Source organism: Megalops cyprinoides, chromosome 13 (assembly GCF_013368585.1).
Source record: "Megalops cyprinoides isolate fMegCyp1 chromosome 13, fMegCyp1.pri, whole genome shotgun sequence".
In the NCBI taxonomy this organism is placed as follows: domain Eukaryota; kingdom Metazoa; phylum Chordata; class Actinopteri; order Elopiformes; family Megalopidae; genus Megalops; species Megalops cyprinoides.
The window spans coordinates 6,464,371-6,477,284 of NC_050595.1; the positions used below are offsets into that span (position 1 = coordinate 6,464,371).

Below are 12,914 nucleotides of genomic sequence, written 5' to 3' on the forward strand. Positions count from 1 at the left end.
CGTAGTGAAAATTTTGCTTGTGTGAAAGAGAGTGCAAGTGCTGAAGTTGAGTCATGCAGAATAGATCCGTTGTCTGGTTGCTTGTGAAGTCATTATCACAAAGCTATCATTACAAAGTGGTGATCAGGGCGCTTGCAACCTGACCAGAATACCTAATCTGCATGTTTCTCCAGCAAGCACAGGATGTGGAACAGAAGCTAGCCTTTTTTGTAGTCTAAAGTCTCTTGACTAGACTTAGGAAATTACTTCAGATCATAGCTGGGGTCACATGAAAATATTTCTTTTTCAAACCCTGTCACCTCCCTTAACAGTTAGACTGTCCTGAAAAGGTTGGATGTCTGCTCAACATCCTCATCAAAGGGCTGACATCACCATCAAAAAAGGTCGAAGGTTCATGTCCTTGGTACGGTACAGCTGTCGTACCCTTGAGCATGGTACTTACCCTGAACCGCTTCTGTAAAACATCCAGCTGTTTAAACAGAAAATGCATTAAATGCAGGCTGCACCACTGGTCCTAAATAAGGCCATCTGCTTGGTTAATAATGTCAGGCAAATTATGGGATGGCAGTGTGGGGTAGTTGTTAAGAATGTGTAAATGCCAGATGAGCCTGTATGAGCCTTGCACCAGTAGCCTTGAGCCATGGCAGTGAACATAAATGGTTTCAGTATGTTTGAAGCTGTATGACTGAATAGAGTGCAGAATATGTGTCTATACGCAAGTAATCCTGGACAAGGGCATCTACTACGTTAATACTGTAACAGAATGTAGAAATGGTTGTCAGATTGCTGAGCTCCACTGGTACAAGTGGGTGTTAGTGGCTGTTCAATACATTAAATTTGCCCTCAAGGCCAAACAGATATGCCTGAATAAATGACATTTCTTACAGCAGCCAGAAAACCAAACCAGCAAATATACACTCTTATTACATTTTCAAGCCCATGTGTATATTTATATCAGATATCACATTATGGTTTTTACTTGTTCATTACATTAAATGTGTACATATACTTGTCTAGTGGTAAGCTCTGCTAACTCCGCCAGTCAGATAAACATTTCTCACTGAGCTGTTCCTGTGTGCCAGAGAGCTGTATGCAAAGTATAAGCAGTTTGGTACAAAGAAATCTTTCAGATCAACAAAATATTCATAATGAAACTCATGTATAAATGCAGGTACTAAGATGAGGCAAATCTACTACCAGTTTTTGTTCTTCTCAAAGTGATCAGAGACCTACTGATGTTAGGAAATGTCTCCTGTGGTTCTGAATAAAGGTCCTCTCCATCATTATATTCTCTCTGTATACCCCCCCCCCCCTTTAGTATCCCACTGCCTTGGTCAGATGAGATGATGTTGGGATTTATGTTGGGATTATTATTATATTGGGAATTTTTTCCAACATTGTACTGTTTGGTGTAAGCAATTACCTTTGTGGGATATGAAGATAAAGTAGGAGAAATTTCCATCCCAATCAAAACTGCACAAATGAAACCACATTAATATTCAAGTCGTAACAGTTTCTTTATTTCTGAAAACCCAGCCATCTCTGACACAGTATTTGACTGACACTCAAATATTTGCTGAGTTAGATATCAGACATGTAGAGAATAAGGTGCACTAACTTAAACGACATTGTGACTGATGGCTTTGTAGGAAAATACATCAAGTGAAGTGTTACAGCATTATTCTTCTGCAAACTAAAGAAGAACCAAAGTCAGTATGGCGTACCTATAAACGTGTGCTGATCTACACCTCCGGCAGGCTTTATTTAAAGCCAGGACACCCACGTTTGCATCAGCTTGTCTTGACTTGGGCCATCCTGCAGATGGATGACTAAACTCAAATCAGCCAGTGTAACAGGACCATGTGTTCAGATGGGACCATCGCCTCTCATCACTGGTTTCGGTGTTTACATGACTGGGCAGGGGCCACTCTCTTGTCCTGGGAGTCAGAGACAGAGGGGTCACTACTGCCCTGGGGTGCCCGGTCTCAGAGATTGGGGGGGTCACTCCGCTCTGGGTAGTGTCACAGTGGAACTTAGCTGAAAAACAGAGAGGTCACTCTTGTCCTGGGGAGTGTCAGAATAGAGTTTATAGCAAAGAAAAGGGGGTCACTGTTGTCCTGGGGAGTGTAACAGTGGAGTTCAGGTGAAGGAAAAGGGGTCACTTTTGTCCTAAGGAGTGTCACAGTGGAGTTTAGCTAACAGAGCCAGAGGTGGTGGTGGTGGTGGTGGTGGTGTGTGTGTGTGTGTGTGTGTGTGTGTGTGTGTGTGTGTGGGGGGGGGGGGGGTGGGGGGGGTCATTGTCCTTGGAAGTGTCAGGTGCACATCATTAATCTGACATAGAAGGGTGTTGCTCTTCTGCTTGGGTGTGCTGTGGTAGGTGGGGTTTAACTGACAGAGTAGGGGTTGTTCTAGGTTCTGGGGGGTGGCGTGGTGGGCGGAGTCTAGCTGACGGAGCAGGGGTCGTCCTTGCTTGGCTTCACCTCTCCCCTCAGCAGCTGGATCATCACGGCCTTGGTCAGGTAACTGGAGGTCCCGCCTTGCCCCAGGGGGGGCGTGTCATAGAAAGCCTCCATGCTATCCTGTGAGGACCACACAGACTGTCAGCCTCAGAGCTCAGCAACCCAAACCAAGTGCAATGCCCCAGTGCAGTACCCAGCTGTGTGGAAACTGGCTTGGAATAGCAACAGTAAGAAAAAAAATGACAGTCTCTATAAGTAGTCTCTTATAATCGACAACTTCTCAGAGCTGTGATAGCTATCTAAAATATTAAAATCAATACCAGTAGCATCAAACGCTCTTCTAAAAATATTCTATTAACACCAATACAATTATGTCTGTTGTAGTGACTGTGAAGCTACTGGAACTTAAAAATGAGTGCACCTATCAAGACTCACGGATTTGATCCAATGGCAGTGCTCAGCCATAAACAGCAAAGTGCATATTGCATTATTTGAACGTAAGGACACAGTGGCCATGAAGGTGAGGCCTTGAGGAGATGGGGCCAACCTGCTTCTCCACCCCCTCCAGCCGGCTCCTGTCTCTCTGGAAGTCGTTGAAGGCCTCCTTCACCAGGCTGTCCAGGTCCACCTTCTCCTGGAACTCCAGCTCAGGGTTTCTCGTCAGGACGATGGACACCACCATCAGCAGCTACGGTGACCAGGGGGCAAAATGAGAGAAGGAATCGTACTAACAGAAACAGCTAAAATGTCAGCAACTAGGAAAGCTCGATCTTGCAGTCTAAGGGCCTTTTCCAAATCATCCTAATGCAACAGACCGCTTTTAATGCTGATAAATGTCACACTCTGTTGCTATGCAATAGAGAATAATTGCTTCTGTGGAACCACTGGGAAGCAAAACATTTTGAAACAGTACAATGTTAAATTAAAGACTACAAACTGAGACAAGAGATGAAAAATGACTTTTGGAACTTCCCACAATGCCGATGGATTGAGCAGGTAGCAGAGGCAGCGGGTTCTGATGTCCCTGCGAAAGGCAGCTGCCCATGTCCTACCTCCACAATGATCTGCCGGTACTCAGGCAGATCGATGTTCTTCAGCATGTCCTCCACCAGCAGGGAGAAGTTCATCTCGTACATCGTCATGTCTGACAGCGTGGGCTGCTGCAAGGGGCGACAGCGAGGGGGGGGGGTTAGAGGGCACCTCCAATACCTCTCCGGAAAATGGAATGCGCTTCGGTTGGGCGTACCGCCCATCAATCAAACACCCCCCTGTCAAGAGACGCCTACTCATTGTATCTTTGCAATGTCCAACCAGATATCTTCCACAGGTTTCACTGTCACAAGCAGTAAAACATTTTACAGCGACTGAAACCAATATTATGTTCCAATTAGACGTATATGATGTGTGACGGCGGCGAGACGAAGGGCTGTTAGTTCAGAGAGCGAGCCACGCAGCCTGAAGGACAGGCTGAGAGCCGCCGGAGATCTTCATTAAGGTGTCGCACACCACTTTCCCGCCTTTGTGCTGTGGTGTGGCCGGGCGTTCCAGTGTGTAGGAGTGGGGGCCATTACAGAAAGTGCTTCATTTTCTTAGCTGAAACCACTTAATCTAGACTGACCTTCATATTGTTAAGCCCAGGTTCACTTGGGGGAAACTGAGGTAAAGTATCTTCCTCTACCACTACAAACCCCCCACACTGTTATTTCAGTTTGAGGAGGGGTGAATGTCAACTGGCCGGTGGGTTCATATGGTTTAAAGCATTTGTCTTGGTGAATGGAAACAAGGTACGTGAGGCTTCTCGGGATATGCTCTCAAAAGGGTCTCAAATGATCAGAGAGCTCTCAAATGGAGTGAGTACATAAAGTAAGAAAAGACCAGTTCTACCTCGGTAAGTGCAAACTATGAGTGTGAACTTTAGAGTTGCGCTGTTTGTAGTGCTCTTTTGACAAATGGCAAAAAACACTTCAGAGAAATTGACCAGTTGTAAGCATAAAGCAGCTTTCTGGAGCAGACACAATGCACATATTCTTCTTGTTTGTGCTCTCTACATAAATGAAGGAGACACTTTGCTGCTGTCGTGTCTCTACGCTTCCTAACTCCTAACATTTACAGCTTGTTCTGAAATGCTCATTTTAAAGAACTTCTGGTATTACCATACAGGGGTGATAAGAAACTGCTGCATATTGCCAGGACAACGTGGGATTAATAAATCAAGTCAAACCGAAGTCCTTCCAGCGCTTCATCTTTAAAATCAGATTATATGTCATTACAAGGAGACAGCATTTGGAAAGAGTACAAAGGTGGTACTCCACAGGCTGTGCTAATGTGTTTCTCAGCTCACTATGAGATTCTTAAAGCCTTAACTATCTTTTAAAATAACTGCTTATGCCCATAAGGCATAGCAAGTGCACTTATCATTGTAATTATTGATCCTATGTTTTTTTTTACCTGTGGCAGGTGGACTCCAGCCACCATAATGCCGTTGCGTGTCCTCTCCAAAATCTGCCACACGCGGTCGTAAAAACCGAGAGGGGTGCGGTTCAGGGAGCCGTCAATCTGGCGCCTGTTCAACCAGGACCTGCAGAGACAAGATGGCGGAAAGAGAGCCACTGAATGATAGAGGGAAATAGAAACTGTGGGGAAGATGGAGGGTAAAGAAATAGGGGAGGGGACATTTGCCCAAAGATAACCCTTAAAAGGCACTGAAGCTGGCTCTGTTAGAAAATAAAAACCCAGGGAAAGAGTTTGCTTGGCCTTGTCAAGCATTTATGAATGGGCCTTGTAATGGTCACTGCCTTGGATTCTGTGAGGCATGACAGTGCTAACACTAATTCACCAAAAGAGTGAAGAATGGACCATGGCAGTAAGTGGAGAGCTCAGGAAGTGTCTGAAGCTCCCTGATGAAGCAGCCATACAGGGCTGCCTGGTGTCTGTGCTCGTTTTACCTGCCCGTCTGCTGTGGTTGGAGAACGTCCAGCAGCAGCTGTTTGACATCACTGGGGGACAGCTGGTAAATGTCCTGGGGCGGCATGTCGCCTGCCCGGATCTCCAGTTCGTGCTTCATGGCCTGGACGATCCATCTGTAAGAGAATCGTTTAAATCTGGAGCTGAAAACAACTCAACAATATTACATTTTTTTTCCAAATGTAAATGATTGTAGTCATCCTTGTAGTCCCTCCTTTCTCTGTCTCCCAACGTCCATTCCCCTGTCCTTCCCCTCCCTCTTTCCCTCCTTCTTCCCCAACTCACTCCCTTCCCTCTCTCCCCCTCCCTTCTTCCCTAACTTCTTTGCTTCTGTTACCCACTCCCCTCTCACTTCCTGCATTCTCCATCCCACCGACCCTCCCTTCCCTCTCTCCCTCCCTCCATTCTTCCCTAACTCACTGCCTTCCCCCCGTCCCTCTCCTTTCTTTCCTAATGTCTTTGCATCTGTCTGTTACCCACTCCACTCTCCATTCCTTCTCCATCCTTCCTATCCTCCCTTCACTGCCCCCTAACCCCCCCTTCAACCCCTTTCTTCTCTCTGTCCTTTCCCCCCTCCATTCCCCCTCACTTCCCTCTCTCCTCTCCTCCTTCTCTCCTCCCTCCCTACCCGATCCTGATCTTGAGCATGCCGCTGAAGAGCTCGGGGTTGTTGCAGATGATCCAGCCGATGTGGATGACCAGCTCCTGCTGCAGCACGGCCTCCCGCTCCCCGTAGGGGCTGCACTTGCTGTAGATGATGCCCTTGATGACCCCGGGGGACAGGGGGTTGGAGATCACCTCCTCCTCGTGCCCGAACACCCCCAGCGTCACCTGGCAACGGACAGCCCCGCCCACTCAGCTTCACGTGTTTTTTCATTTCTGAGAGAAGCTCTGATATGACTCTTGACTTGACTAAGCTGAAGAATGCCTTATTATTAACAAACTATTTACAAATTATTTTTTAATGAAATCAAATAAGATAAATATTTATGGTCATGGACAAATGTCAACATGAACTTCACATTCTGTAATTTTTGACAAGGCACTGCAACATCGATATGCTTTTATGTTGATTGAGGCGATGCCATGGCACCTCATTTAGTTGAACACATTATTTCTACACTTCGGCCTCCTTTCTCCTTAACTAGTTGTTTTAGTATCATTCAGGCATCAAGGTCATCATGTTACATTTTTTAAATTTATGTGAATGTGAAATCTTTTTCCAGCACTGTGACCTCAATATGCACAGTGATAAAAAACATATGACCTGAATTTAGCTTGTCATCCCATTTGGGGGAAAAAAAAAATAAATTGTGTATATGAACAAGAAAAGCAGATAATGGTTTCAAACATTCCTGGGAGTTTCAAATGTAAGAATATAAGCAAAAAATCCTGCCACGGAGGGATTGATCAGCTTGCAAAGTGCAGTTAGTCGCAGGTCCATAAGACAAAGCTGCTCCTGCATACGGGAGGAGGGCTCTTTGCTGTTTGAAACACACTCTCGTCCACTCCGTTCCACTGAGCTCTGAGGAATCAATCTAAATGCAGATTCACATCTCCTGTAGGTACTTATTTCTAATGAATCACTCAAACTCTTGGAAAAAAAAGGGCCAACAAGCTGAGAAAGCAAACGACCTCCACAGAATGTCAGGGGAACACCCTGACATATTCATCCTCAATTTTTTAATGATGTCAGGAGGCTAAAGGGACCTGAGATCAGTTCAGAGGTCATTAATCTTACATGAACAGTACAGGGTTAAGGGGGGGGGTGTTACTGAAATGAAATAAGAAATGGCCTGCTCTTAGCATGATTAGCAGCTCAGCTACATGCAGACCCAATTGGATAGGGTTATTTGCCTCAGGCTACAACACAAAGCACGGCACCTTTCCTATAACAAAAAAAATGAACAGGAACCTCATCTTACTGCAATCACATTCTATGGAATGCAAATTTGATTTGATATAAAGGTGATCAGTGGACACTAACATTTGGACTGTATCCACGCAAGTGCACTCACCTCCCCCGCTACATTACAGCTGCTAATCAGACGCTCTTATCCAGAGTGACTTACATGGCTAAGAATTTTTACATGTAATCCATTTACACAGATAGATAGTTACACGGAAGTTTGGGTTAAGCATCTTGCCCTCGGGTTCAACAACAACGGCTCCTTGGGGAACAAAGGACTTAAGATTTTTATCAGTTTGTGAAAACCATTTGTAAACAGCACTATCTGTCCATGTCCTAACAGCCTTAACGAACTGTTAACGACCTGTTTTCAGCTCACCTGTTTCCCATGCACTAGAACACTAGTGATGGAGGGGGCCAGGCTGTCCACTACTTTGGCTAGTAGGCTGGCAGCCAGTCGTACCACAGACCTAAAAGACAAAAAAGAAAGATCGCCACTGAGATCAAGACAGTTCTGGTCAAGACGAATCAACCAGCAATCATTAAGAAGACCTCAAATCACAGTTTTTATATCACAAATGCTACAGGTGAGGCAGGTACATTACATCAATGAAAAGGTGTTCATACTACATCCTATCTTTGCAATAAATCAAATTTACATTCCTAGATAGTATATAAATGCCAGTGTAAAACTGTGCGGAAAGTACAAGGTTATTTCTTATAAAACGGGCAGCTCAATGACTAAACACTGAACATAGCATTATTAGATAATGACGGGAAAAAGAGATGGAAAATGCATCTGACTCAATTTAAATGAACTTCACAATATGCATCTCTGTGTTTGATGGATTCTCAAGGGGTTCTTTAAAAGCTAATGTCTTCTCATGAATTCATGCCACGGACCATAAGGATGACACCAAATGCATGCTGTTGTCAAATTACTCTTAATTAACATAGAACAGCGGCATGAGAGCCATTCTCACTGACTGGTTACCGGAGGAGGATACAGGAGGACACATGTACCACAGGTGCTCTGTCTCTCTGGGTGAGGGGTTTAAATATTTAAATAACGGAGGGACCTCTATGACCAAAATGCACCAAACTCACTTCCAGTCAAAAATGCCTGAAATGAAGGTTGCAAGTACAGACTGTTTTAATGTGAGCTAATTTTGTGACTGAATTATTCACAAGGGCAGCCACACGTTAGATACAAGTCTTTGCTGAGTTACTGTTAGGAGCTAAAGCAACACCAGCACACAGAGAAGAGTCTGACCTCAGCCACAGAGGTGAATGTCCTTTTCAAAAATGCTCAGAATCTATGGAAAATAAAAAAATATCTGCCATACTGTATTTAAAGTCCCTGAGGTTTCTGAAAGAATAAGAAACTCAGATAAAGTGTTTGGTTGTGCGAACACAGCGATGAACATTAAGTCTGATACAGGCTCCCTACTGGGTTTTCTTCAGAGATACTTTTTCCTCCTCTTTCTGAAGCCTGAGAGTTTTGCCAGCAAAGTTTCACTCTCCCACTATCCATAAATGTTATGTTCTATGGTTTAAGTGATGCTCTGATAATGTTTCAGAGAATTCATGGCTATTTAAAGCAGAACAAAATTCTTTTAAACCAAGCCTGCAATGAGAGAAAAGGATATTTAAAAAACCATAAATATAACATGAAGGCTCCTTCCTTGAGCTAGTGATTTCTCAGTATCTAAATATCCACTCTATAGGTCTGTGTCAAAAACCAGAGGCTGATTTGTTCTTCTAAAATGGAAGAAGACCAGGATTTTTTTTACAGGAATAAAAGTCTGAAAAATCTACACTGTATATTAACTGTGCAGTGCTGAAAAAAAATTGAAATGTTTAGAGTAGAGTCATCATGCACTGACTCTATAGTGCAGTGAGACAGATGGCTTGTCTCAGAGAGTTGTCATGGTGGAGAGGCAGGCAGAGCTACAGCACATTGTGAAACTTTTTATGTGGAAGAAACCCTTCCTTGACTGCTTCCTGCTTCTTACAGAAAGGCACCCAGCAACTCAAGTCATCCAAGGTAACACCAACACTTGAGGTGTGCCTTCTGGTTCACGTTTTATTTGAATGTTATGTGAGTGCTGAGACTGAATATTCAACTGCAGCCCTGTGCACGTAATAATTTGCTACAAAGATAACTTATAACTCACCTTTTCAGAGAAGAATATTAGTGTAATAATTAATAATATAATTAATGTGAATGAAACACCTGTTATTTTAAGATGGGTTACAGGTGTTATCTTAGTGAATACTGGTCCTCTGTGAATATTGATGAGAAAGAAGGAAATCATATATTTCACTTCCTTTATAAAACCTTCACACCTTCCTGAAACAGAAGAACCACTTGTGGGGGCGAATTCTTCCAACGGTGATGAAGTGATTGGAGTAGTAGAGTATAGAGAGGCTATCAATGCAAGACCACTGGTTTGAAAGAACCAAAGTCTGGGGAGATTTCACTCATACACAGACCATCTGGGTGAGCTAGTTTTTGATTTTTTGACCAATCAACAAGGCCTTGTATTGCATTCCAGAAACTGGAACTGACTTGTAGCAGGTACATAGTTAGTACTTCACAAGCAAGCACTGGTATGGTATGCGTGGCTCTCAATCAGACAGAGGTGAGATGAGTTAAATGATGGAATTCTGACCACAGCTTTCGGCTCCCGGCTCTTCTGTAGATCCTCTCCAGCTCTGCCATTAGGTTTGCTGTCAAGACAAACAGCGAAAAATGTCAATCCGGCAATGGCACACCAGGGCCGATAAAGCAACAGACGCACGGAAATACAGGCGTTAGCGCAGCACGTCAGCCTCCTCCTCCTAAACCCGACCACGCACCTTCGTTCTTACTATTCATTTATCTTTCCTTCTCCTCTGAGGTTCATTAAAGCAGCAAATTGTTTTGCATCGAAAGGCTTCGCCACCAAGAGTCAATTATCCTCCGAGCTCGCTCCTGGCATCCGAAATGTCAGCAATCAAAAATCATTTCACAGCTTGGTCCGAGCTAGCCTGTTTCACAAAAAACAGACCTTCCCTTTTAACATCAATTTAAAAGTAGCAGGTACCAGGACCACCAGGCTTCTAAACAGCTTTATACCCCAGGCTGTGAGGATCATGAACTCTTGCTCCCCCTCCTCACTGAACCATTAACCCCCCATAGGACCAGACAGACACTTCTCTCTACTAGTGCAATCCTTTTCATGCTGCACCTGGCACTTTTTGTACACACAAAAAAGATACTTTATTGACAGCACATGCTGCTATTCCCCTCCAAATGTTTACAAAACTGAGTGTATTGAACATAGATATATGTTTTAATTCTCTTTCTAATGTATGTACACTGTAGGTATAATAGAAACGGCATTTCATTCTTGATTGTACGCAAGTGCATGATAAAAATGACAATAAAGGAAATCTGAATCTGAATCTGAATCTGAACGTTGCAGGCCCCCCCGGTCGGTATGAAATGGGTGCACTGTTATCGCTGGTACAAAACTAAATTGTCAAAATGGATATGGAGTCTTCGCCTCCCCTCAGCACTTTGGTTCTCATTAGAAACACTCGGGGAAGCTGCTCTGAGCTCAATCGCCTCGCTGCCGGGCCCTAAACGGATTACGCTTCGGACATTTCGTTACCAGCAGCCGAGTGCAGGGTGACGCCATTCCTATTCTTCAGATAACTGGCTCTCGGGCGTGCAGAAAAGTGAACAGGATTTGGGCGGAGGGGTGTTGGGGTGGGGGTGGGATGGGGTTGGGGGGGTTTATACAGTGTTAGCCAACAATTTAATAACTTGCTGCTGTCATTTCAGAAAGACTCCACTTCTCTCCCAGGGGCAGATTCTACTCATAACACTAAAAGGTGCAAAACGGTTCCACCAAGAATTTCTGTGAAGTGCTGAGGCAATCACATATCATGCGCACGACCAACTAAGCCCGTTCCCTGGGGTTCATTTTCATTCTCTCGCGTGCGTTTTCACAGAAAATGATTATTATAATTCATTATAAACGATGACTTAAACAGCACGTCCTTGTCTTCAGAGAAAAGCTATGGTGATCCCTGGAATAATGGCTTATGCAGTGCTCTGTATTTCGTGTTTCTGTTTTTGGAGTGTGCGCACCATCTCTATTGAAGAAATCGGGCCCCTCCTTCTTCATGAGAACGCTGGCTAGCTGTGCCTGGCTGGCCAGGCAGTCACAGTCCTGGCGCAGGCGAAGAGAAAAGACACAGAGGGCGTTAGGGTCATGAGCAAACAGAGCAACCTCCTGTTTCTTCTGAGACATCTTACAGTCGTAACCTCACTGAAGTTCATTCTGGCTTTGTTCTGTGGTGTGCTAGAGTGGAGCACCCGTATTTTCACCAAAACAAAATGCACTCAAACAGGTCACACAGATGGCTACTGATCCCGGGTTCTAAACAAAATATTCCCCCTTGACAGGAGGCGTCTGGCGACAGTGGACTCAGAGTTTTAAAGGGGGTCTATCCTACAGGTATCTAGTCATCTAGAAAAGACACTAGGATTGTGTGAGCAGCAGATCATGCCGGTTCTGACTGGGTAAATGTGTGGGGTGAGATTACACAGGAGCAGTGATGACAGTCTCAAGCATTACATTTTACATTGCATTATTAGCGTTTAGCAAATGCTCTGATCCAGAGCAACTTATATCGGTTACAGTTTTTATTATTAAAACTGTGGGTTAAGTACATGGTCCAAGGGTACAGTACAGCAGCAGTGCCCCTAACAGATATCAAACCGGCAATCTTTTGGTTACAAGTCCTGCTTCTTAACCACTATGCTACACTGCCACCCCACTCGGACAGGGCAGAGCAAGGGGGAGACTGGGACGGGGCTCACGTTGAATTTCTGCACGATCTCATAGGTGGATTTCTGTGCCCACTCCTGAACATCGATCTCGGGCTGCTGCTCCAGGTCCGAGGCATTGGGCGTGCTCGTCTGCCTCTTCACCTTCGAGTGTTTGGGGAGTTCCAGCTCCTCAAAGCTCTTGAACTCAGGCATTCTGGGAAAACACACGGAATGGAATGGTATGTCTGCTGGCAGGGATCAAATTCACAATGTAAGGCATTACCAGCTTCTCTTTCTTTCTGTGAAGGATGTTCTCTCACACACACACACACACACACACGAGCTACAGAAGCGGAAGGCTGGTTCGCTCACTCTTCGCCTTCGTTTAAGCGCAGAAAGTCCAGCTGCTCCACCACCGCTCCTGATATCAGCGTCTGCAAGATTTACACCGCAGTCACATCAATGGGCCCGTCTCAGCGGACAGACAGTACGCAAATCCCACAGACCAAACACCTTTCATATGCCAGGGATAAAAATAAGGCGGATAAGCGTGGCGGCCGTCTAAATGTGATTAGCCAGGAAAAGAGCCGGAGGCATTTTTCATCCCCACTCCAAAATCAGTCCAGGGATTGTGTGGAGATGTCCTTCCTCTACACTGATATACAGTGAAACTGAATTTTACTCACGCTCCCTTAAGAAATTTGGAGAACTAAGAGTTTTAGAAGCCACAATTTCCGAAACACAGCAATATATTTAG

The 12,914-nt window shown here is 44.7% G+C and overlaps 1 protein-coding gene across 3 annotated transcripts in view; it reads right to left on the minus strand.

Annotated features, from left to right (window-relative positions):
* Nucleotides 1-2,287: 2,287 nt before the first annotated feature.
* The window catches only part of phkb (phosphorylase kinase, beta), a 60,259-nt gene continuing 49,632 nt past the window's right edge, over nucleotides 2,288-12,914 (minus strand). For all 3 annotated transcript variants that reach the window (XM_036543864.1, XM_036543863.1, XM_036543862.1), the window contains 11 exons: nucleotides 12,530-12,591; nucleotides 12,209-12,371; nucleotides 11,474-11,555; nucleotides 10,008-10,065; nucleotides 7,712-7,802; nucleotides 6,052-6,254; nucleotides 5,405-5,539; nucleotides 4,908-5,037; nucleotides 3,512-3,619; nucleotides 3,007-3,147; nucleotides 2,288-2,579 (listed from right to left, as the gene is read on the minus strand). In XM_036543864.1, coding sequence (XP_036399757.1) covers nucleotides 2,442-2,579; nucleotides 3,007-3,147; nucleotides 3,512-3,619; nucleotides 4,908-5,037; nucleotides 5,405-5,539; nucleotides 6,052-6,254; nucleotides 7,712-7,802; nucleotides 10,008-10,065; nucleotides 11,474-11,555; nucleotides 12,209-12,371; nucleotides 12,530-12,591 — 1,311 coding nt within the window. In that variant the 3' untranslated portion in view covers nucleotides 2,288-2,441. The remainder of the gene's footprint in view (nucleotides 2,580-3,006; nucleotides 3,148-3,511; nucleotides 3,620-4,907; nucleotides 5,038-5,404; nucleotides 5,540-6,051; nucleotides 6,255-7,711; nucleotides 7,803-10,007; nucleotides 10,066-11,473; nucleotides 11,556-12,208; nucleotides 12,372-12,529; nucleotides 12,592-12,914) is intronic.